At 37.7% G+C, this 25359-nt stretch overlaps 1 protein-coding gene across 8 annotated transcripts in view; it reads left to right on the plus strand.

Moving 5' to 3' along the window:
- Window positions 1–262: 262 nt before the first annotated feature.
- LOC306885752 (nuclear factor 1 B-type-like) overlaps window positions 263–25359 on the plus strand; it is a gene marked incomplete at its 5' end in the record, with an annotated part of 96871 nt that continues 71774 nt past the window's right edge. For 3 of the 8 annotated variants that reach the window (XM_079442512.1, XM_079442516.1, XM_079442513.1), the window contains 2 exons: window positions 14339–14781; window positions 17877–18408. In XM_079442512.1, coding sequence (XP_079298638.1) covers window positions 14755–14781; window positions 17877–18408 — 559 coding nt within the window. Of the gene's footprint in view, window positions 359–12446; window positions 12843–14338; window positions 14782–17876; window positions 18409–25359 lie in introns of those variants that run through there. The other 5 variants (XM_079442515.1, XM_079442518.1, XM_079442519.1 and 2 more) reach the window with 4 other exon arrangements.

Below are 25359 nucleotides of genomic sequence, written 5' to 3' on the forward strand. Positions count from 1 at the left end.
ATTTAGGTCCTGGCCGAGGTGGGGGGGCTTTCTCTGTGTGTGTGAGTGTGTGAGGGATTCAGATCCTGATCCTGTCATTATAGGCAGCACTGGAGGCTGGAGTCATCGTTGTAGCACAGGGCTGCTTAAGTGCGTGCGTGTGTGTGCGTGCACTTTTTTTCTCCCATAATGCAGTGTGATAAGGATTGGCCTACATGGGGCTGAGAGAGTGGCGTCTGATGAAGGCTTGATTAGTGTGTTATCTACTCCTGAGCTGCTCCTGATGAAAGCTACTGACGGGAGAATGGCTGGGAAAACGGCAGACAGCTCCATCAAATGGCAGCTATGTTATGACATGACAGCCAGGACCTGGTGGATGGTAAGTTTGGTGCTTTTTGGAGTTTTTTTTTTTCTTTGCTTTTTCCCACCAATTTTTTTGAGTGACGTAACTCCTCCTTCAGTGCGATTCATAGCATGTCTTACAGAAAAGGTTTTGCAGAGTAGTCGTTTGAATTTGAATTCTTTGTTTTATCATTTGAAAAAGTTATTTAGCAATATTTACATAATTATTAACAGCTCTTTTTGTGATGTGTAAAACCATATATGTGTACGTATGTATATATTTGCTTCATTTTTTTTGCTGCTGTACTTTTATTTCTTTTACATTTATTTTAGCATATTGCTGTTTGTGATCCTGCTTTATACCCGGTCTTCTAATGTGTTTATATTTAGCAAAATGTGTGTTGGATACGGATGTCACTGGTGTCAGGTGAGGTCAGGACCCTGCGTTAAACTCTGTGTCAGGAGGTCAAGGTTTTTTTTTTTTTTTCAGAGTCCCTCTTCTGTTTGCATACTGCGATCTATACTAATTCTAGGTTTTAACTCACCTTTAATAAGGTTTAAGGGGTCAATCCCAATTCTTGCTGTTATGGAGATTTTGGAAGTATATCGGCGACGATCCATGGCCACTTAAGATGAAAATTAAAAGAAGAAATATAAGAGATAAAGTGTTATTCCAGTTGCCGTTGCTTGGTTGATTTCTGATGATGTTTTTGATGTTGCTTGGTTGATTTCGTGACTAACTCCACTAGACACTGTCGCACAAGATGTGGACTTGCCCGGCACTTGCTGACATTTTTCTCTGTGTTTGTCTATTTTTCTACTTGGCAGACAAAAGCCTCTTGTTTGAGTGTCGCTTTCAATGAAGCTACTGCTGGTTCTCATTCCACTATGAATGTAAATGTTCTTTTATTTTTTTAAGTTAAATACTTTTTCCTTTTGCGAGCCATCTTGTGAGTGAACAGTTTATCATTGTGTTTTTAATAGGGCAGTTACAACAATTAGGGTATAAAGGGATGCTTCAAAATCAGTGTTTTAATTTGTCATTTTTATTTTATTATTAGCATTATAAACATAATTAGCATGATTTAGCATTATAAACACTTTATAGCTAAAACATTGTTTAGAAAGGAAACAACTTTGTTGTCCAAAATTTTATGATAACTTGCTTCGCTTATTTGTATACTATATAACACTTTTGTGTTTTCAGTTATAGTCATTAAGTAATTAGTCATTCATTTTGTGTAAAACTGTGGCTTCTGTCTGAGCCATTTGTCTACGAGTCTATAGGGCTCATCAACAAATTAAATAACAAATAGAAATTAAATTGTATAAGGATTATAAATTATTTAAAGTTACATTATTTTTATGTGTTTATTTTGAGGACGATTGCAGTGACCATCGTTCTTTGCTTATAAGGAATGTTAACATTTGTCTTTTCTGGTTGTAGACAGGGTATTGGTTAGGGTTTACACACTCATTAGTGTTTTATTGTGCACTATTAAAATAGTAATTTTTTAAATATTATGCATGTTGTATATTTTCTTACATGAACATTTGTAAATAAAAAGGCAGTAATTAAATCTGGAACACTGACACAACATTTATAGTTAATCATTTTCAGTACAAATGTGACTCTGTTGTGAAAACCCAGCTTTTTTTTTTACATAAAATCATGCTTTATAAGGTAAAGAACATTCTGTGAAAATGTAACCTTTATATATTCAATATTGACTGAGTAAGGCTGTGTCAAAGATTGAAATAATGAAATTAATGGTTGAAATCAAACTTTAATGCTTTGTTATCTCATAATTAGATTATAGACTTTGAGACTTTAGCCTGGATTTCACAGACAGGGTCACAAATGTTACAGTAAACATGAATATCATATAGTAGATATGTATACATTAATCAAATATTAAAATATGCCATGTGTTTACAGATGCAGTGTCCAATGGAATATCTGAGTTCAGTCGAGAATTTGGAACATTTCACAATATTTCTATTTCCTGTGTTTCACATAAAGAAAAAAAAAAAAGACATGGCTTAATTTGAAACACAAACCACTCAGACACTCAAGACTAAGAAACTGGCTCAAAATGTCAGAACTGTCAGCAGATGCTGGGGTGGGCTAGGAAAGAGAGGAAAGCAGCATTTATCGCTAATCCCTGTGGCCAACAGTCGTTCATTAAGGTACACACTACGGTCCCCCATTTTTTTTGTTTATTAAGGGCCTTTTTTTTTTTTTTTTTTTGCATAAGTCCCTCTGTCTGGCTTGCTTTGTGCAGCTGGGAGACTGATGTCAGTCTGCATGCCAGCCTCCCAGCAATCTGGCCTTCAGACGATGCTCCTGCTCTCCTGCCGAATGTGGGTCGAAGATTAGCATAATACCAACTAATCGTGAACAACATTAGCATTGAGTAAGGCAGTAATTAAAAGGATTAGCAGTAGGGGAAGAAATAAATGAGGAAATTCTGTGACAACGATGTCTATGATATTGATTGGATGACCACTGGGCTCTGATGTTCAGGGCTGTTGGTCAGATGATGATCAACATGGTGACCATGGCCAGACAAAGTAAGCGGTGTTTATGTTAGGACTTGTCTGTTTTTACGCCAGGTGTGGCGACTGTAAATCTAAATATAAATGGTCTGTAAATGTCAAGTCACCTTTATTTATATAGCACTTTTTACTATACAGATTGTATCAAAGCAGCTTTACAGTATTAAACAGGAAAATAGAGTGTCGATAATGCAAGAGGACAATAGTAAACACTCTGTATTAATGTAAATTTTTGTTAAAGGACATTCCTAAAAAGAGAAGAGTCATGAGGAGCTTAAGGTTTAACCCTTCAGTAACCAGTGTGAAACTTGATCACAACATGGGATTAGTGTCAGCTGACATTATGACAGTAGTGACGTTCTAGATAGGTCACCTTGCTGCTTTTGATTTAGACTCAAATCCTCAGACTGATCTAACAACTAAATGTTTTGTTTGTCTGGAAGCGAAACTCTCTTCATAATCACAGTGTTAATTATTCCGGCTGCTGGGCACACCTCAGGTTAGTTTGATCATTATCGTAGGGATCAAGCTCAACTTCCTCTAACTTGCTCTCAGCCAGCAATGTGTATCAGAGCAGCATGTGTCACCTTCATCTCACCATCAAACTCTAGTACCACTATTACTCTACCACCACTACTGCCATAATAATTATTCTAATAGTACAGTTTGTGTCATTGTGTATAACATATTCAATGACAATACATTTTATATTATTGTTGTTGTTGTTGTCCTTGCTGTTATTTGTTTAAAGTCTTTCCAAAGCTGAAGGACATGCTGCAATCAGATTAATACAGAGAATAAAACAAAAGTAAAATACCTAGTTGTTTTACTTTACATGAAGCAGGTCACTGCATGTGGACCGCCATTTTAAGATCATGTGACACCTAAATACTACTCACTTTATCTTTTATTGGACACTTACTCTTGAGAAATAAATTAGCTGACTGTGAGTAGAGCCTTTCTACAATGACAGCGGTACTAAACAGTATTTATTTTGCATGATATTGCACCCATAGGTGTCAGTATAAATCTGAGACAACTGTCACATCAGTTAAGACAATACTATTAAATATCATAGGTATTTTTGTTGAATCATTCATTACTTTGTGGCCATTTAAAAAGTATAGCCCTATATTCGGATGGGACTGAACAACCTTTGCTGAGTTTTCTGAATGATGTTTGAGTTTCTATAATTTATTATTAAGACATTATTTAAATAAACTTAACATGGGTTTATAGAAATGGCAGCTTGTAATTAACCCATGTAACTAAGCAGATAAATCTATACATATAGCTTACCTGATGCTGATATTAAAATTTTCAGTCTTAGAAATTTAAGCGATTTGGCGCTTCATAATGTTATATTTTTAAATTTGATATGTATTTTAAACTTCTATTTTCTATTTTTGTTTCATAAGATGCTGTTCATATTGAAAGGTGTGACATACGCTAGCACACACAGTAGGTCAGGTCAGTCAAAAACACACATGGCAGACACATTCTCAGAGGACCACAGAGTTTGCTGGAAAAAGAGTAGGAAATTTGCTCTGGATTTTTTTTTTTTCAGAAGATGTGTTTGAAAAACACAGACTTGGCAGATTCCGATGGGATTAAAATCGCAAAGAAAACTAGTCCTGTCCGAATAGGATTTATGTTCTATAGTATGAATGTAATCCAGATGTACTACATTTACCATGTTGTCATGCGACCTATCTTTGTCAGTGAGCAACAGTGCCTGCACACTTTTTCAGGTGCCTTGTTTCCAGAAGTATTTTTCCCATAGGGACTTTGCTAAGTTTTCGTTAAACATATATGTCAAGAACCAAACCAAACAGCAACAAGGTTAAACATTACATTGCAATCAAAACATTACTAGCTTTGATTAGATGCCTAAAAAGTATAAAAAAACAAAAAAACAGACAAAAAGACAAAGGTACAAGACTGTACTTAGCATCTCCAACGAGGAAAATAAATCCTGTACAAACGTGTGATGCATGGCAAACTTCATAATCAAATTAAAAATGGTTTACTTGTCTCTTACTTTGGTATATGGTAAACATAGTAAGAGTATTATGCTAAGTATGGTTCTGAATTCCTCAACCGTGAATTTGGACATCCTACTCTTTTTGCATACTTTTTCTTGCCTACTATATAGTAGGGAAGTATGCATATTCGGACGCAGCCTGAGTACTTATTGAATCCTTTTGGAATACTGACACTTATAATATGTGTACATGTGAGACTTCAAAAAAGCTGTGAAAAGGCGTATTAGTATGCTTACTATCTGTTGACTTATCTTTGAGAGATCAGATGGCGAGCATTGTGAAGAAAATGATCGACCAGGGGTTCTTTAACTGTTACAGCAATGTGTAGCCATGCCTGACAAAGATCTGCTTAGGGCAATTAGGAAACAAAAGGCCTCTTTGTTCTAAACAGGGTTGGGGGGTCGATGAGGGGACGTTAAGAAAGAAAGGAGCCTTGAGAGAGGAAAAAGGGAATCATCAAGGTATGGACCAGAACTGCTGCATGGGGGAATGTATTAATGTAACCTGGCCACTTATATTAACTGTTCTCATTAAATATAGGAGAATTAAGTATACATTGAGATTATGAATTAAGGTCATCAATAATAATTGTGTAAGGCTGAGTTTATTCTTGTTTACTGCTCCTCATGTTTCTCTTTGTTTTTTTTAATCTTTTTAAAACCTCATGAAACAAAGAAAAACTGTTGATTTTGTTTAAACCTTAATTCACTCAATGCAGACTAGTTTACACCCTAAATGTCTACCAGCAGAAGCAATGAGAGACCTGCAGATAAATTATGATTATATCATTTGTTGTTTACCAGCGGCATTAGTCCTAAACTGGTGCATGAGAAGAATCATTTATAGGAAGTATTAGAACTCTAAACTACAAGGTATTAAAACGCTAGACTATTGTTAAAAAAAAGTCTTTCTTCAAACAAACTAAAAAAAAATCTGCCTTCATTGACCCACCAGGTTGTTCCAAACCTGTGCGAGTTTCTTTCTTCTGCTCAACACAAAACTGAGCAGCTGATTGTCCCCACTGAATTCCATGGTAAGGAACACATTCTAAATTATCAGTTCAACACATTCTTCGAAATATCTTCTTTTGTGTTCAGCAGAAGAAAGAGATACAGGTTTGGAGCAACCTGCTGGGTAAATGATGACTGCATTTTCATTTTTTGGGTGAACAGTAACTTTAATGCATTTTAATGATTATTAATCTCACTGTAGCTGCTTACCTTCATTTATATGCTTTAGTGCTGAAACTATCCAGTGCCAACTGATAAGACAGAATTTAAATAAAAGTCATTAGATCCACAGACAGAAGAATCAAACACTTGAATGTAAATGGACTGCCGTACTGATGCATATGTGATACAGTTACATATTAGAATTGTGGTAACTGGCAGATTCTCATCACTATTACAGGGACGTCCCTACTCTAATTTCTTGGAGTATTAATAGGACTCAACTTTGCACATCCTAATATTATCGATTCGATATCCTTCAACATACCCTTCACACATACACTTTTAATGTGATGTGATCACAAGAAAACAACTTCAGTGTTTATGCCACTGTTTGTGGCGGAAACCCCCTCTTTAGCGAAGATGAAAGATAAATATCATGCTTCTATAGTTGTGGCTAATGAAGATGCACATTGTTACAGGAACATGTGTTCTGAGACCAGACAAAGGCCTGCAGGGATGCACATTTCATGCGACATAGGTGCATGCTTGTCCTGTCAATCAAGACCTATTGAAGTGAGGAGGGAGACAGACGCACATAGAGAGAGAAAGCAAGCACACAGCCGTTTTGCCTGGCTCTTCTGTGGAGGCCTGCTGCTTTTCTCGTAGCTGAAGGATTTGCGATGCATGGACGGGTGTGTGTGTGAGAGTGTGAATGGGACGCAGTGGTTTTGGCAGGATTCCATGTTTACTATAAGCTTTCTCCTTGTTTATTTGAGCGTGCATCTCGTTGTTGCTCTTGTTCTTGGTGGCTGGTTCGTAGTAGCGAGGAACAAGGACAGGCTTTCATGGTTGTCAACAGGTGCAAAAGAGCTCCTTCTGTGTGTCATTGAGTGTGGTTTTTGATGTGTAAGTGTGTGAGAGTTTTTGTTTTGTTTTACATTTAAAGATGAATCATTGGGCAAAAAAGACAGGAAATAAAAAAAACTAACATTAAAAATAAAATGACATTGTAACAAAAACAACACATGTATGTATCTAACTTTAATTGCATTTCGCTACATTTCACTAAGTGAATGTGTAAAAGAAATAAATTATTTGACCCACCTTTGATGGTAAATTCAACACTGGTAAAACACTGGTTTGGGCCATTGTTGATGCGTTTTCATTAATAACATTAGCTACACTTTTAGTAGTCTCTACCATCCAACAGTCAGAAATATCCGTGTCCAGAATTACTACAGGTGCGGTAATCTCAACTGGACACATTAAGGTAATTAATTAGTCTTTATCTCTGCCAAGTTTTCTTAATGATCCATTTGTAGCAGTGGTTTCATTTACATGGTCGTTTGCTGCCCTCTGGTGCCTAATTCGTCTGGTGCGTAAATATTAAAAACTGAGAGTGTCTTAAAATATCCTAAAAACATACAGATCAGTCAGATGCTGGATATGCTTGTCTCCTCTCTGTCGTCACTGTATATATATATATATATATATATATATATATATATATATATATATATATATATATATATATATATAGCCTATTTTTTGAGTTACAAGAATATAAATTGAAAGTAAATGTTTCAATTAAAGAGAAGTTTAGAAGTGTAAAAAGACACTAGGCTATATGGTAGACTACAATATCACCAATAAGCCTACTTGCAGACTTTTAGGCGATTTAGATTTTTTTCTTTAGCATTTTCAGAATATGAACATATGATTTTGTCACTCAAAATAGCAGCATTACATAGGAACGTTTGCCGTGACCCGTATTCGAACCGGCTTGCTGCGGCCACAACACAGAGTACTAACCACGGCTCGCTAACAGTCAGTTCCTACCGCATCCATGTGGGCTGAATGCAGACTGCGCTGTACGAACACTGCCTCATAACTTCTGGAAGAGTAAAACACCCAAGAGGTGCTGGGGGCGCCGCACATTCTGCCTTAGAAAACGGTATTTTGAAATTATTTACATAATAATATATATATATATATATATATATATAGATTTTTTTTTGTATAGGCCTAATTAAAAGTAATAATCACAATTATTTTACTGATTAAAAGTTTGATTTTTTAAGAAACTATTTTTTTTTCTGTGGAGGTTAAGTTATTATGTCAGCTTTATTTATACCGACACTCAGTATTATTTATTACACTTATTTATACCGAGTAGCTCACCGTTTTCGAACAGTATATTATGAACTAATCAGCTAACATGCTGCTGCTGCTTAATTTCTATCAAGTCAAATCAAGTAACAACGCTAAAGTAACTCTTCTATTTTCACTGTTGTGACCCGGATTCGAACCAAAGTGGCTGCGGCCACAACGCAGTGTAGGTTACTAACCACTATACAGTCACGGCGAAGGTTCATTGATACATATCTAAGGTTTTACTATTACTGTGGCATCGCAACAGCAGTCTCCGAAAGAATGCGTAGATATGACACGTCACGACTCTTGAGTGTTTTTTTTTTTTTTTTTTACATATAGCTGGACTATATTTCATGTGGCCTATTGATTCACGGATGGCTTTAAGTGGCTAATCTGTGGGCACTCTGTGGTCCTGTTAAGTATAAAACCACAAAATTAAAGTGATTAAAGGACATCCTTTGGTTAATAGACAAAACTGTTATTTGATGTCTAAGGTAGGTTGCAGGTTTCTAAGCCATTCTTAAACGATGTGCTCTTTTGGAACTACAGTAGCCTAAATGTAGGGGACTCGAAAACGTGGTCACTCCCTTACGAAAAATAACCATAGTTTTACCACAAATCAAAACCAAAAAAATTAAAATAAAAAACTATGGTTACTATTTGTAACCATAGTTTTTAATTTTTTTTTATTTGTGGTTACTAGTTAAACCACAAATTAACCATGGTTTTGCTACACTAACCATAATTTAACCATGGTATGTGTAGTAAAACTGGTTATACAAATGGTAATCAATACACCAAAAAAACCATGGTTACTACACTTTTACGACAATAAAACCGTGATTAATTTTCATAAGGGCTGGCATTCTTTGATGCAGTCTACACACGTTCTTTTGTAAATGACCAAAATGCAAAGATCTGAGTCTCATTTAACATTACCTGCTTGCAGTCTAGGCCCGCTGATACAAACATGGCCTTGTGGCGCGATATGAAAATGCATTGGATGTAATCAGGCCACATAAGAGCAAAGACCACTTACACTGCAAAACTAGACTACATATTATTATAAAACATAATAATAGTATAATACTCGACCAGCGTGCGCCTTGTGCGCTGAACAAAAACGGACTATGATGTCTAATTGTTAAACATTTGTGTTTTAGCACAATTGATTTAGAATTTAGCACTTCACAAAGATTCCAATTATGAAGCGGAATTACACGAAATCCATCCATTTCCCAAAACGCTTTATCCTCTTTAGGGTCACGGGGGCTGAAGCCAGATTCTTGGCCCACAGACGGGGGACACCCTGACAAGGTATTGTGTGGAAAATGTAATATGAAATTATTAATATGAATTTATTTTAAACTGAATAGACAAAACACGACCACACAATAATTATTGTTTTAAAAAAAGGAAAAGTGAGCCTACGTTATTCACCTGAAAAGCAGACTGAGAATATAAAATACAAATAAATAAATAAATGATTGATCAATTTCATATTCATACGTCGACCTGTATTCATGTTCATCTAACTTGAGCATGATGATAAAATTGATAAGCTAATAAAATAAATGGAAAATACAACACAGTTTTATTAATAGCTACAATAGGCTAGCTGCAGTTTTTACATTGGTCAAAGTGGCCGCCAAGAAACACGTGTTATATTTTAACACAAAACGGACATTCAAACCCAAGGTTGCTTGGTTAAAGAGAGAGTGTTATTAAAAACAATAAATGTCCATAGTCTTTTATTGTATTTTTATCTACATAAAAAGAGAAATATCCTACCATATAAGACTTGACTTGTGTAATCTAGACTAATTCATATAGGCTTATATGTAAATATGTAATTTATATATAAAAATATTACTACAATTTATAAATTATTGATTGACAATGCGTGCTCAAACGATTCAAAGCACTAGATTTTTTTTTTTCCATTAATGATATAAATGTAGAAATCCCACTAAAACATGGTAGAGAAGCGCTTCTAGGTCTCAGAATGAAAGGTATAAATGGAAATGATGGGCTGGCAGGCTATCAGTTGCTTATAATAATAATATTAATAACAATAACTTTTTAACATCGTTTGCGGAAAAAATATAACGTATAAGGAGACATGTAGAATAGATCAGACGGTAATGAGCTATGGTAGTCTTTTTATGGTAGCACTTTTTAGACGGTCGTATGTCCCTTTGCTGCCCGGTTAACTGATTTATGGTATAGACATAAAAAGGAGTGGCAAAGGCTATTTATTCAAAAGCCCCAGGTCACTGGTTTCCATTTAATAAAAACATTTCGCCACTCAACTGTTTGCCAGCTTTATAAATCAATTTGCACGTTGCAAGGCAAAGATGTTTTTTGAAACAATATGTATCATATTTAATACTCGAGTAATGTTCACTCGTAGGACTTGACGAATGCTTACTGAACAGCGAAATACTAGGTTTGCTAACCTATGAAAACACATTTTAATCGTTCACTCCCTGCTCTTCTTTACACCATGGTCTAAAAAGAATTAGAATTTGTATCATTTCTAGAGACATTTGAAACGAAATATCATCTTAATACAGCGACCCACATATCCATTCGCTGTATATAGCCTACGTACTGCACAAGTAAAACGAGAATTTATGACTTTAAAGTTTGGCGTTGAATGTCTCGATGCGAGAGACTAGAACACCTCTGTACATGAAATGAAGTGAACTTACGGAGGCAGTACCGGCTCGCTGTGCGCACGCGACACATATCCAAACTCATGTGAAACTTGACAGACACAAGCGAGCAGAATTAACTAAACTCTTCAACTGGACATCGCTGTTTATATACGTTAATAATGGTTTCCTGTCCTCCACTCACAACTGAGCTTGCCAAAGTTTACGTCTAAGAATTTAGAGCCCTTTCGCTTCATTTCGTATCACACTCCACCTCCTCGATAATGCTCCAACAAGCCCTGTGTTTTAACTACAAGTGTGCGATGTAAACCTGAATAAACGATTCATTCTGTAAAAGTTGTTTATCTTGGCAGGTTCATTTGGTGAGGCACGAGTACAGCCGAGGTGACGACTTATGTCGTGGAGAGCAAGGATGTCCCCAAAAAACATGTGTTTATTATGTGGGTGTTCGGATCGGCACGCTTCATTGTAGGTGAAAGAGTTTTAAAGTTCTTATATCTGACAGATAAAAAAATGCTTCCTATACATAACCATAACGTGATGCAATTTCTTCTGTTGAAATTCTAAAAAAAAGTCCTAGCCTACCGAACGATTAAACAATTTGTCACATTACATAGTGTTTCAAGTGACATTTCTCGATTGATTTTGTAACAACTGACCTAACTTAAAGACTCAAGGATCACAAAATTATTTTGTTTAACATCAACACATAAATTGCATGTCTTGTGGCATATATAAAAAATAAAATTCGTCAGAATAACTAATAGCTAATTCATATGTGTTGTTTGTATTTTCTGTTATAGACCATTATCGCAGTTCTTATCTAAATACGTGACATATAATTACTCCGTTTTAATACTTCTTGTCGCATGCTTTGATGACATCGATAAACATGCTCAAATGCGCGTTTCATTCTTATGCTGTTGGACTCGTGTGTGTGTGTGTGTGTGTGTGTGTGCGTGTGTGCGTGTGCTGCGCTCTGGTGTTCTGGGCTGGATCAGTGCCATCATTGTGCTCCCGAACAGTGGTATCTTTATTTGCTATATCATAGAATATCTTAATGTTTTAGTGATATGTATATATATATATATATATAGACGGTCTGTATTATTAGAACTGGGGTGTCCAATATTACAGTGTTAAGATTATGTATCAAAATAGGACATACACCAACAAACAACAGTGTGAATGAGAGTATGAGAACCGTTATTATCAATTTAATTAAAATAAAAATTTATTTTCTTTTCTTTTCTTTTCTTTTCTTTTAATAATACTAATTGATTTAGTAGTAATTTATTTGCTTTCATGCCGGTGCACAAGGAATTCTTAATACCCAAAGCCAAAATGCTCACAGGAATTTGACCTATCTTCAGCCACTAGTCTAAATTTCTCTCGGTCTCTGTTTGATGGGACTTGGTCAGTGTTAATATGCAAATAGTGACACTGCCTGCCGAGCGGAAGTGAGGGGCCTAGGGCATGGAACGCAGAGCGGAGCTCCGCCGGTGCGCCAGCCAATCAGAAACGAGGATGTAATTCCAAATGCGCAGCTACGTTTGGCTGCTGCCTGCGAGCAACAGCGACGACAGACAGAGAAAGTGAAGGCGCAGACCTACCCACTTCCAAAAACTCAGCCCATTCTGGACCGCGTTCAACTTAACCACCAAGCTATCCAAAAAGACTGACTTGCAGAGGAAGGAAGATAAAAAAAATATCAGAGGTGCTCGCTGAGTTGATATTGCCGACTGTCTGCCAAGAATTCTCTTCCGGTGTTCATTTTTGTAAGCACTACAACGTGAAACGAAGAGAGAGAGAAAAAAAATAAAAAGCAAAATTTTGGGGCATGTGAGCGTACCGGCTTCAGTTTCATCCGGCCTCCAGGAACCCCCTTCAATTCCATGCAATACAGTGCAATGGTACGTTACGATGGAAAACACTGTCTTACTAATATTTGTGAATATTTTTCTCGAGTTGCTGTGTTGCGCGTATGTACCCTCAAAAGGGCAATAGCGTTACGTTTCACAGTTGAAATGAACAAGACACTTTAAAACTGCAGAAAAAAATGATAGTAATGTTGGATTGTTTATGTCATGCATTGGCAAACGTCCCATATGGGTCATATCATTGTGTCAGAAGTCGAGTTTGTGCCTCTTCGCTAAAACTCTCCCCCTATTGAATAGCAGTGCACTTCTGGCACGGAGCAGCAGCGCGAATACCTGGACAAGTCGTGTTGATATTTACTCACACTGTTCTGCTGTTATTTAAATGCGTGTCTCGGACTGTTTTACGCAACGGCACTTGCTGTGTCTATTTTTACATTGTATCAACTGTTTTTTCCGACAAATGATAACGTTGCTGTATGTAGGCGTCGATGTTTGTCTGCAGAATAGTTTACGTCCACGAACCGATCAATTGTTTTACTATTAACATGTTTGGAGTTTGTTGCATTGCGCTTTTGTCTTGGTCCATTGTGGTTAATCTTAGTAATTGATTCAGTCTTCATAAAGTCATTGTTGAACGTTTTGGACTTCTGAGTTGGACGGAGGGGGTGGGCTTAAGATGCCGATGTAAAGCGAAAGGAATCATTATCTGTCCAGCAAACAAACTGGCCCTGTGCTCATCTCTCACTGGTATGCGTAATAGAACCGTGCACTACCGCAGACTGTTGTCCTTTCTCCCAAAATTAAACTGTCCTACTTTTAAATCGCACTGAAATCACAGTGGATATAAGTCATTTATTCAGTTTTGACTTCTTTTGCGAGCGCTGCAGGCCCAAACTTGCATTCGCATCTGTAATAATCCGCGCATTTCCAAGCGTATGATGTAATAAAAGAGCCTTGATGTTTTAAAAGTAATGCCCTGTACTGGTTTATAATAGCTGACAGTGAAAGTAAACTTAAACCAATAAAATAGGCTAGTCAAAAATTACTTTCTTTGTGTACCCTAATATCATGATTTGATCATATAAGCAATTTTGTTTTTATTAAGACAACGCATAAAATGTAGCTAATCAAAGTCAAAGGCATATTTGTAATACAAATTCAGATATATAACTAAAGCATGTAATATATGGACGCAAAATAAGGTCAACGAATAAGCTTTGTGTATTTGTTGTTTCTTTTGTGTGAACAGATATGAATGGCCTAAATGGTTTTAATTTTTAATGGAAGAAACCAGCGAAAATCTTTACATAGGCTACTGTATTGTGCTCGTACGCTGTGTTTCATAGTTCTGCATGCCTGAAGTGCTTTCCACGGAAAACAAAGACACTTGTATAAAAAGTGGGAAATTGCTTAAATCTTTGTGAGTGTCACGGAGGTGCAGTCGAGGTGGGCTGGAAATATGGTATATGCGCTTGCTGGAAGAGGAGGAGTATGACTGTGTAATTAAAGGCGAAAAAAAAATCATCTTCAGACTGATTTGTTAGGCTCCAGCAGACTAGAGGGTGTTACCGGCCCATATTATATCAAGTTTGAAAATCAAACACATGATCAGAAATTAGGCGCCTTCAAGTTTTCTTATTGCACGTGCGATATAATATTGAAGATTCCTCTTTAAAACTCAACTCAGATTCCGGTAGCTTTTTACTCCGCGGCGGGCTGTGGATGTGTCTAGATTCACTCCGTTTACAGTCTTTTGTGCTCTTAAACAGCGGCCAGGATCGGTTAAATGCTTATCTCTCTGGTGCCGGATAAGAGCGTGTTTTTTGAATGAGGATATCAGGTCTTAGTCAAACGTGCACGGAGCAGCACGAGCTCTGAAGAATGAAGCGATAATATCAATCATCTGTGATACCCTTCAGGACTTTGAATAACAGCGCGATCCACGATGTATTCGCCGATTTGTCTCACACAGGTATATTATATATTTTTGAATTATCACTCTGTAGGTGATTTCTGATTTCTGTGAAGAACTACTGCAGTTACATAGTCTATATGCGCATTTATTGTACACTTCCCTCTTGTCTTTTGAAGTATCGTAGTTCAGCAACTTCTTCGACGTCGTGCCTTATAAAATACATTTAAATCGATGCATTGAAACATAGCATGCAACCTTTAAATAAAGATTCAAATTAGAACGAAGAAGCCGTTTTGAAGAACCTTTTTTAAATTCAGTAAATAATATTTACTCTAGTTTTTAGGAAAACCATCTACATTCTGGCACTTTAAATTACCACAAATCAGTACCCTAATCTGACAAACCTATAGGTTAATGTACACGCACTTTTTTTACCTTCACAGAGCCATATAATCAATTTACACAGCAATACATTGTGTTTCTTTGAAGAAACATTGAAGAACTCTTTTTATAAAAAAGATAAAATTATTTTAATTTGATGTCGTCCGTAAAGTACTCAATTTATTTTGCTGCAGAAATGAACTTGATTAAACAAAGCAATATTATATGAGATGAACAACAGGGAGATATCTCAATACTGTTAATCTCGAAAGCGAGGTTAGGACAGTGAGTTTGAATTCATTTATGGAGAGCTCACTGTTTGGCCTTACCTTCAACTAAAGAAAACTTGCTGTAGTTTGAACTGGGAGATCCTCTCATAGAGTGAATTAAGATTAAAACAATGATAAGGTTGATTCAGTGGTTGGACAGAGTCCGCCGGCTTTGGCTGACACAATTTTACTGTTTATATTTTCCTTGGCATCAGAGAGTGATTGACTGAGATATGGTGAGAGGACCTCGAGCCTGAGCAGCCCACAACCTCGTGTTACTCTTATCAAATCCTAACATGGACCAGTTTGCATAACAGCTATATGACAACAGATAAATGTAATGTTTTAAGTTCACATTACATTTACTATGATTTTAATTTTACATCGTTGGGATATGAGATCTTTCAAGGCCTCAGTAATGTATTTTAATGCAATATGACAAAAATAGTAATGGCTTTTTTCAGTCAAATACATTTTTTTTCTTAACATTAAGTTTATAGTAGAACAAAACGATTGAACAAAGATCCTTTTTGCATATTGTCTGAATTGTTATTTGACTGTGTATATTTTTTGTTGAGTGGACTATTCAGTGTGCATTTGGTTGTAATACAATTTTCATTACAAATTTACAACAGCTTTTCACACACACACATTTGTCTTGAGCAACACACACTATTGCACATTGTCGCGTTATAGATTTCACATGCATTTCAAAGTTGTGTAGTTTGTTTGTATTTATACAGTGGTTGAGTGTGGGCTATCTGTGTGGAGCTGTCACTGAAATACGGGCAGTGGTGTGCTGGTTGTGGTTTCCCAAAGAGCTGCTGCCCGCCTGCACACAGAACAATATGTGGTTTAACTCTTCTTAGATCTATTCACTGCAGTCCTTGTTCATATTTCAATGTGCAAGTGGAAAAAATGACAGAAGTTTGCAGAGTGTGTGCGTAAAGGTGGTCTTCTCTTTTTCATTGTGTTGAGATTCTCACACATTGCTCTCATTGTCTTTTTACGTCTTAAACCTTCTTGTCCTTTAATAAGAATTTACAAAGTTTATGGAAATTTTGACCGTAGAAGAATAGTCTTTTTTTCTTACATTAAAAATTATAATGTGGACTCAGAAAGTGGTGGTATTTGTCTTTCACTGTTTAGTGTGAAAAGTTATCCTGTTCAGTTTTATATCTTAAAACATGATTGAAATTTCTCAGTAATATTAAATCATTTTCTTTTGCTGAGAGGATGAGGAGATTATGTGTGAAAAAAAAAAAACTGAGCAAATGTTACTCAATGGTCTGTAAAATTGGCAACTGCGTTTGCTAAGTTTGTTGTGTAAAGCTATATAACAAGTTGAGGCATATGAAGACAAAAAGCCTTACGCTGAATAAGGCAAGTGTGAATTAGCTGTGCCGCTTGCTTGAGGAGTCAGGCCACTTTAGTTTTGGTTTGGCATTTTAGTGCCACACTTACCCAAACGGGTCTGAGGCCTGAAGAATGTGACTTTTGTGCCAAGATGCCATTTTCATTGTCCATCTTGGTTTGATTTTTGAGGGCCTTGGAATAATTGTGGTACATTAATGCTAGAAAATTAAGTGATTCCCAAGGACCGCAAACACCTTCTCATAGTTAAGAGTAAAAGGTGAAGGTGTAAAACAGATTTTTTTCCCCCGCCGCTTTTTCACTTTTCCATGTTTAGTTAAAAGCTTTAACCAATACTTCTGACCTTGGGTATGTTTGTACTTTCATTTTCGACAAAAGACATGTTCCCATTTTTCTTGATGTCTTTGCAAGTGTGGTGGATGATCGTGCCCTCAGTTATCCTGGTCTAAGGCATTTAGTGACACATTTTTCCTTGATTCTAAGAGGTTCTGCAGGGCTCTGTGGTAGGGGCTGTTTTAGGAATGCAGGACGCTTTGATAAGAGATCTGGAAGTATGGGGGATGCATGCTCTCCTGTGCCAACACACGGACTGGTGCTTTGAGCATGGCTGGAGAAGGAGAGTGAGTGAGTGAGAGAAGGGGGTTAGAGAGAGAGAAGGGGAGAGAGTGATTGGTGATTCTAGAACTGTCTGCTCTACGCTGGCACGGCGCGGGCAGACGCAGTAAACAGTGGCGTCCTTTTTCAGCGTGCCTTCGACACCTGCAGGCAGGCCAGTGCTGCCTGCAATCACAGTGGAGATGGTAGATAAACGTGTCAAGTTGATGCTTTAAAATCTCATTTTAAAAAACTTTAGTGCTTAAAAGTTATTTAAAAGCAGGAAATGGAATAGTAGAGTTAGAAAAATATATTTGTAACTGTAACTCTGTTTAATGATTTTTCTGGACCATTAAATGGTCACTTTTATCTACTTATAAATGATTTTTATCTGAATTGACGTTTAAACCGCTTTTTTCCTCTTTCGTTTCTGGCTGCACAGGCTGTTGGCTAATTCAGACGGGAACCCATGCCAAAAGGTCACTTCTGCTCCTGCTCAATTTTTCTCCTTTTTCTCTCCTTCTCTCTTCTCAGGATGAGTTTCATCCCTTTATCGAGGCACTGCTCCCTCATGTCCGTGCCATAGCCTACACCTGGTTCAACCTACAGGCACGAAAGCGCAAGTACTTCAAGAAGCACGAAAAGCGGATGTCCAAGGATGAGGAACGGGCCGTGAAAGATGAGCTGCTCAGCGAGAAGCCTGAAATCAAACAGAAGTGGGCATCCCGTCTCCTGGCCAAGCTGCGCAAGGACATCCGGCAAGAGTACCGGGAGGACTTTGTGCTCAGTGTAACGGGCAAGAAGCACCCGTGCTGCGTTCTCTCCAACCCCGATCAGAAGGGCAAGATCCGCCGAATCGACTGCCTGAGGCAGGCTGATAAAGTGTGGCGGCTGGACCTGGTGATGGTCATCCTGTTTAAAGGTATTCCGCTGGAGAGCACAGATGGGGAGCGGCTAGTCAAGTCCCCGCACTGCACCAACCCGGCACTTTGCGTCCAACCCCACCACATCACTGTCTCGGTGAAAGAGCTGGACTTGTTTCTGGCATACTACGTCCAGGACCAAGGTAAGTCTGATGAGAGGTTGGGAAATAATAATTACTGAATAATAATTACTGAATAATAATCTTTAATTACTGAATTTAGGTGCTACTCTTAACTAGCAGATTGAAGGGTGTAGAGACAGAATAAAATGAATGCAATTTCCAGTTGTTATGTTATGTACATAAGACTAAGGGCATACATTTCTTGTGTTGCATGCAAAGAACGTTTCAAAAAGATCTCATTTGGTACATTTAAATAGTAATAAAATAGTTGTATTAGAAGATTTTGCATTTCACAAATTTGTTGGCATATAAAAGTGACAAATATTTCAGCATAATTCATGTAAACAAATAAATTCCCCTCATTATGCTAAATATATATTCCCTAAGGTGGAGAATTTCTGCAAATGGCACAATTACACAATAACGTTCTAATATAAATCTTTTTTCTCTCTTTTCTTGTCTTCTAAAATTTCTCTCTCGTTTTTTTTTATTGCCATATTCCCAGCTAGATTTGTTCTGGTAATTTTCACAGTTATTTAACTCTCTTGTTTTTCTTCTTTTGTTTGAGTACTTGTTTATTTTAGCAAAGTAAATGGAAAATTAAGTCGGCACACTTACATGTACCTTCACATTTATTCATTTAACATGCAATATCCAATTTATCCAAAATGATTTACAAATGAGGAACGCTGCCACTTAAACTATTCCTTTTATTTATTTCGACGTCATCCATATTTTGTTATTTTAATAATATCAAAGTGTTGCTTTTGTGACTCTGAATGTTTTCACAAAGAGTTGGTTTATCGTCAGGCACGGCACCTCCATTTTGTGAAACTGATGTGCCAGGGTAAGCAGAAGGCAGAGTGGAGGGACAATAATGGTTGCCACTGGCACCATGGTTGGCATCAGAATCTCTTTTGTGTCTTTGTAAGATGGCGTGCATTCGCCTGTTGGCACTCACACGCCAACCTAAATCTCTCATGCACTTAATAGACCATAGTCTCTACTTTTGTTTATAAAAAAACAAAACCCAAAACAAATATATACAAATATATATATATATATATATATATACACACACATGATATTTTTAACATATGCAGTTTGTATATATATATATATATATATATATATATATATATAGTTTGTATATATATTCTAACAGTTTCAAATTATTTTACCCGTTTGTGTAACAATTACTCGCTGCTTGCTGACTGATGTTATAAATTTTCTCATTAAAGATATTTCTGACCTTTTTATAATCTGAAAAAAAAAGAAGAGTATGGAAGAAACTAATCATGTAAATTAGTGTCAACAAATGAATATTGGGTTCTCTGTTAAGGACTTAACCATGGCATTGAGGGGTGTTTTGCCTCTAGTATCCAGCGCCCATCTCTAGACAATGCTCTCACATTGTGCCAGTGCACCCAGGGGCGGCCATTTTGTTAGCGTTGTGCCAGGAGAGTGGTAGGGAGAGTGCCAGTGACTGAGGATTTGGTATCAAACGCTCTTTGTCTGCTTGCTGCATGCCTTTGATTCGTTAGTTGGCATCCGCAATGCAGTGGGCACGGAGGAAAGTTTCCTGATGGCAGCGGAATAGCAGTTGACATTATTCACATTTATAAAATCCAGCAAAAGAAAACCGAATGTAAAGCAAAAGGAAAATCTTTAAACACATCATAAAGGAAATTGTGGTTGTGGTCCCTGGCTGTGAACTGAAAAAGTACATTTTCATGTCTGTATGTCAGCGAAAGGTCTTTTGTAAGGTGACTGCAAACCATGTTCTATTACATTAACTGTTTTACGTTTTCACAGTATGATTTAGTATGTATTTTTATACTACAACACAGCTACTGTTGTTTGTGTACAATTTGTAATTGATTGCATTTTCTGGTTTAAATTTGAGGTGTGTTAACTGCTAGCAACAGCACCTGGCATCTGTAGGGACATCAAACAGTTTGTCTTGGGTTTAGGCTGACTCGTCTGTGTTTGTAATAGCACCTTAGTAAATGCCCAGCTGAATACTCATTGAAAAGGTGGTTGAGAGGACAGGAATGAGGGGTGGCAGGCTTGTTGGTGGGCATCGTGCCATGCCCTGCCTCTGCACTTCACCAAGTCTGGCCATGCCATTGTGCCTGCGCTTCTACGAGCGCTATTCAACTCCATTCTCTCGTGAAATAATTCTAACATTATCCAGATCAGTTATTCTCTGTGAAAACAGTTCAGCAAAATTCACTTTTGATTATTTGCATTGCTAGCAAATGAGAAAGTAATGAGAAGATATTTTGAATCTGTTTTGTGTGATTGTCCACATTGGCCCCTTCAAATCAAGTCTGTTCATGTGAAGTGATGCTCTTTTCACTTCAGAACTCATGAATCATAACTCTCACTTACCAGCCTCCTTTTAGACAGGGAAAGATTCCTAATAGTTTGTATTGTATGATGATGATGTGCTTCATTAATGTAACTTTGTTTTTGAGTCTGTTGCATTTTATACTTTAAAGGCTTTTATACTAGAACAGTGACTAGGCAGAAATAGATTTGAAAAGTGACCAGCCGGTTTATATCAAACGAGCATTTTTCATTTTAACCCAAGCTATTTATTTTCCATCCCATGGTGGAATATGTTCACAACCTTTATATCAGTGTTTACACTATCCTAAACATATGACATTACACAAAACCTCAAAAATGCCCGTGTAAGTGCTGGTTCAAACCTCTAATAAATATTTACATTGGTCTGGCAGTTGGTTTGTTTAAAACACCTAGCTGTCATTTTGTAAAGCTAAATCATTTAAGGAAATTAATTAACATTTAATATGTAGATTTTACTTTTTCTTATGGTTTCCAGTTATTGAATACAAAAACAAATGGTCATGTTTTGTGCAGGCACAGCAAGCGTTACTCAACAACTAGAAGGTGTTACACAATCACAAGAGCTCAATGTATCAATAACAATTTAAAGGTGCTGTGATTTCCTGCCTCAAACTTGCTTTATTTTGGTCCCTTGTGAAGTAGGCAGTGTTTTATTGGCTGCTTTTCTGGTGTCGGCCGGATTATTTCTCATTTGTTCTAGCATGTTAAAGAGGTCTTGTTTTACGACTGCGGGACATAGCTTTTGCCCCTCGTGTCAAGATCTCGCCAAAGATGCGGAAGGTGTCACATGAAGTTTAATTGAGCACAACAGATCTTTGAAAACAAGGTGGCGGCCTGCGGCACGTGGGGGCAGGCCAGGGGGTCATTTCAGGGGGCACCTGGACCCCCAGCTTGCTCATGACATTTGGATGCCTGGGTCAGTGGAGCGGTTGCCAACTCCTTGTGCAGAGCTGGTCATTCATCAAACTCCCTCTCTCAACTTGCCAGAACCCCCAACACAAAAATACACACACACACACACACACACACACACACACACACACACACACACACACTGAGTTCCCTATTGGGCCTTTATTAGCCGTGTGTGTGCGCTCTGTAGAAGAGCTGTTTGTGCCTAGTTTTCCAGCTGGCTGAGTATACGGCAGGGTCAGGATGAGCCACATGACCACCCCTGTCGGTGACTAAGTACAGATTGTGGTTTCTCCACTTGTCACTTTTTCTTGCTGTTTGTCTCCTCCTATATAATTCACTTTGTCCCTGATGTCCACATACATGGAAAGTTAGACCAGAATTATTCTCGAAACCACCATGTGATTTTTCTTCCTGATTAAGGGCACTAGAGAAAACTCTGATGGAGCGCTGGACAGTTTGTGTAATTTTATTGTGTAAGCGTAAGAGGTATTTAGGGTTATGGCAAGATTTTAAATGAAACTAAAATACAGCACTCTGGATTTGTATCTATTACACAACCAGTGTAGTTCTGTTCCTGAATAAAAAATTCTTCAGTTTTTTTTTATGTTTTTAAATTGAGTCAAACACCCAAAGTTTGCATCTTAAATCCATGCACTTGACTGCTTTATAACAGTGTGTAGTTAAAAGTGCACATCCTGAGTAATAGTTTATAAAAATAAATGAATAAAATATGTTACCACATTTTTGGTTGTTTAATATATAGTAAAGGACAGTATTGACATGTATTGATGGTGCCTTTAAAAAGGCTGTTTAAATGCACCTTTTGTGAGAAGTGATTTAAATGTGTTTTTATTGAAATTATCTTACAATTTCACTGTGGAATTGTATTTCTTTTTCTTTTTTTCCCCAAATATTTACTTTTTACAAGTACTAATGAATCATTAATGGAATTAACTGGAGCTGTTAACGTCTTTACAATTACCATCCCTATTCTCAACTTTTGATTTCTATGGAGCTCCGCTTTTGTAAACCCTTGTATTTTTCCTTTACGTCCATGTGACATTGTTCCCATCGGCAGTGTTTGCAGACGCAATATAAACTCCAGTGTGCTGTAATAGTGAGAATTAAAGGGGCAGCTGGCTGGGACGAAACACACACACACACACACACACACACTTACACAAACCTATTGATAATTTGGGGCCCTAGCTGAAACTTGTAGGAAAAGAGTTACGGAACTACGAGTGTATGGAATGCAACAGGGCCACAGCATTTGTTTTTGTCTAGTCATTTATTTATTTGCTGATTGTTTCCAGTGGGTCCTTGTGGCAGAGGCAGTCAAGAGTTTGTCGTTTTGGAGAGAGACAAAAAAGTGTTCAGCACATCCACTTGATGGCCCGCAGCTACTGACTCGCTCCCAAAAATCAGTACAGATGGTCTCTTTTTCCATTCCCTCTTTTTCTCTCCTTTGCGCTCGGTTTCTCCTCTGAACCACGCATTTGTTGGTGCTTTGCTTTCAAAAAAGAACTACAACGCACGACTTGGTTTCAGTTGTGGAAATGAAAGGCAATAGCTTCTGTTTGATGTTTTAGTACACTGGTGTACCGCTACATTAAACATAAAGAGGGAAAGAGAAGGAAGAAGGGGGGTAGCGGTGGAGGAGCGGTGAAAGGATTTGCCACTACGACTTCAATCCAGACGATGATCTTAGTGGCCTGTGGGTGTTGTGAGTTCTTTTCTGCTGAGTTTGCTCTGATTAAAGAGCCCGAATGACTAAAACACACATTTCTTTGCATCTCTATTTTTTCTCGGTTGAGAAATCTGTACTAAAAGGTGGATTAAGCAGGTTTTTATTCCAGAAACACCCTTTTCTTTAGCTACTAGTGCATTTCAAAGTATGTAAGCTGCAATTTTATGGTGGCATATGTGTAGAGCAGCTCATGCAGGCTGTTGAATACCAAAACAGAGATAAAGACGCTGGCCTTATTTAACCTCTGCCATCAATTTGGTTTTCTTTTGAAGGAACTTGATCCCCTTCTACTCCAAGCAGCGCAGCGGTACAAGGCCATCTGATCGCATCGCTTTGGACAAGTTTATGATGTAAGCATCACAGGAATGTTACTGGAAAACTTTGGGATCCACAACAATACTGCAGACAAATCTGCTGTACAAATCTACAGATGCTTCTATGATCTCAGAGCTGGAGCAGAGAGGGGGATGAGGTCGCTGTGCGTTTGTGCTGAGTATGCAGTCAGGTCTCTGAAGCTGAGACTGCAGCACTGATTAGTATTCTGCATGGCCCGCGGTGACTAGCTCACGCAAAAGCCATAACCTATCGAACACATTCCCTTAGTCTAATCCATTTAGAGCTCCCTCCAGCTCTCTGGCCTCCCTTATTGATTTCCCCCCCTCCCCGTGCTCAGTCTCTCCTCTCAGCCTCGGTGTTGGTTCAATTCAGCGGTGTACTGTTACTCCACATGCTGCCGCAAAGGAAATCTCCCCCCACCCTTTCATTTGTTCTCTCTCTCTTTCCTTTCTGTCATGCTGTCTTTTGCTCTGCACTTTGTTTCTCTTCTACCTTGTCGCCTGTTGCTTTTCTTTCTTTCTTACTTTTTCTTTTTGTCTTTCATCTTGTGTTTGTTCTTTTTACCTTTCATTTTTTCCTTTCTTATGTTTTTTCATTTATTATTTCTTTTTTTTTGAATGAATGAATTCTTACTTGAGTTCTTCCTTCGTTGTTTGTCTTTTTGTTTTTTTTTCTTCATTGTTTCTGTCTTTTCTTTTAAGTAATAAGTTGCTTTTGAAGAAAGTAAGTTGAGGGAAAAACAAATCTTGAATTCTTTTGCTTTTGATTGTTTTTTGCTTGGTTTCTTTTGTTTTCTTTTCTTTCTTTGTTTCTTTCTTCCTCCCTCACCACACAATTTCTGTCTAAGGTGCTGCTAGATTTTATAAACAGTTGATGTGTGTGTTGGAGACTGTGTTTGTGTACGCTATCTCTGGGACTCTTTGTTGACTGAATACCCTCAGGCTCAAGCACACTATAACCTCCCTTGTCTTTTTTCACACACTGTAATGTGTACATAAATCTCCATGGTTGCGTGGAGTGTGGAAGGGTCCGTGCTGCAGTGTGGGTGCAACTTCACCCCGTGTGTGAGTGTCTGAGTGTGTGGTCGGGAGAAGGGATATTCCCTTTGGAATGTTTTATCAAAAGTGGTGGAAACGCAGCCTATCATTTATGTTGACTTAAATGCCAGAGTCTACTATCATGAAAAAATGGGAAAGTATGTTGGAAAATGAACTCTCTTTTCAGGGGTCACAGACTTTCCTGCTTTGCCTCTTGCCTTTTTTTTTTTTTAAACAAAGACTTATCTTGCATTACTCAAAGCCGCTTCCATACATCCCCACATCATCGGTGCAGACGGAGGCTTTATGAGAACCCGGAATACATTGCTTATCCCTGGGGCCCACTTGACAAGAGAACCAGCATTGACCCCTCCTTCTCTCCAAATGAAGACGGATGGCCTCATCCTCCCTTACTGTATCTCACTGTATGGGGTGTCTGGGTCTTCCCCAACCCCAGACTGGACCAGCACCACTCCATAATGGCCTCTTCGCCATTAACCAAACGTGCTTATCTTGCAGCTGCGCCAATGGAGATCATCCAGAGAGGGCCAGACAAAA

The sequence above is a fragment of the Barbus barbus genome, assembly GCF_936440315.1.
Source record: "Barbus barbus genome assembly, chromosome: 1".
Classification (NCBI taxonomy): Eukaryota; Metazoa; Chordata; class Actinopteri; order Cypriniformes; family Cyprinidae; genus Barbus; species Barbus barbus.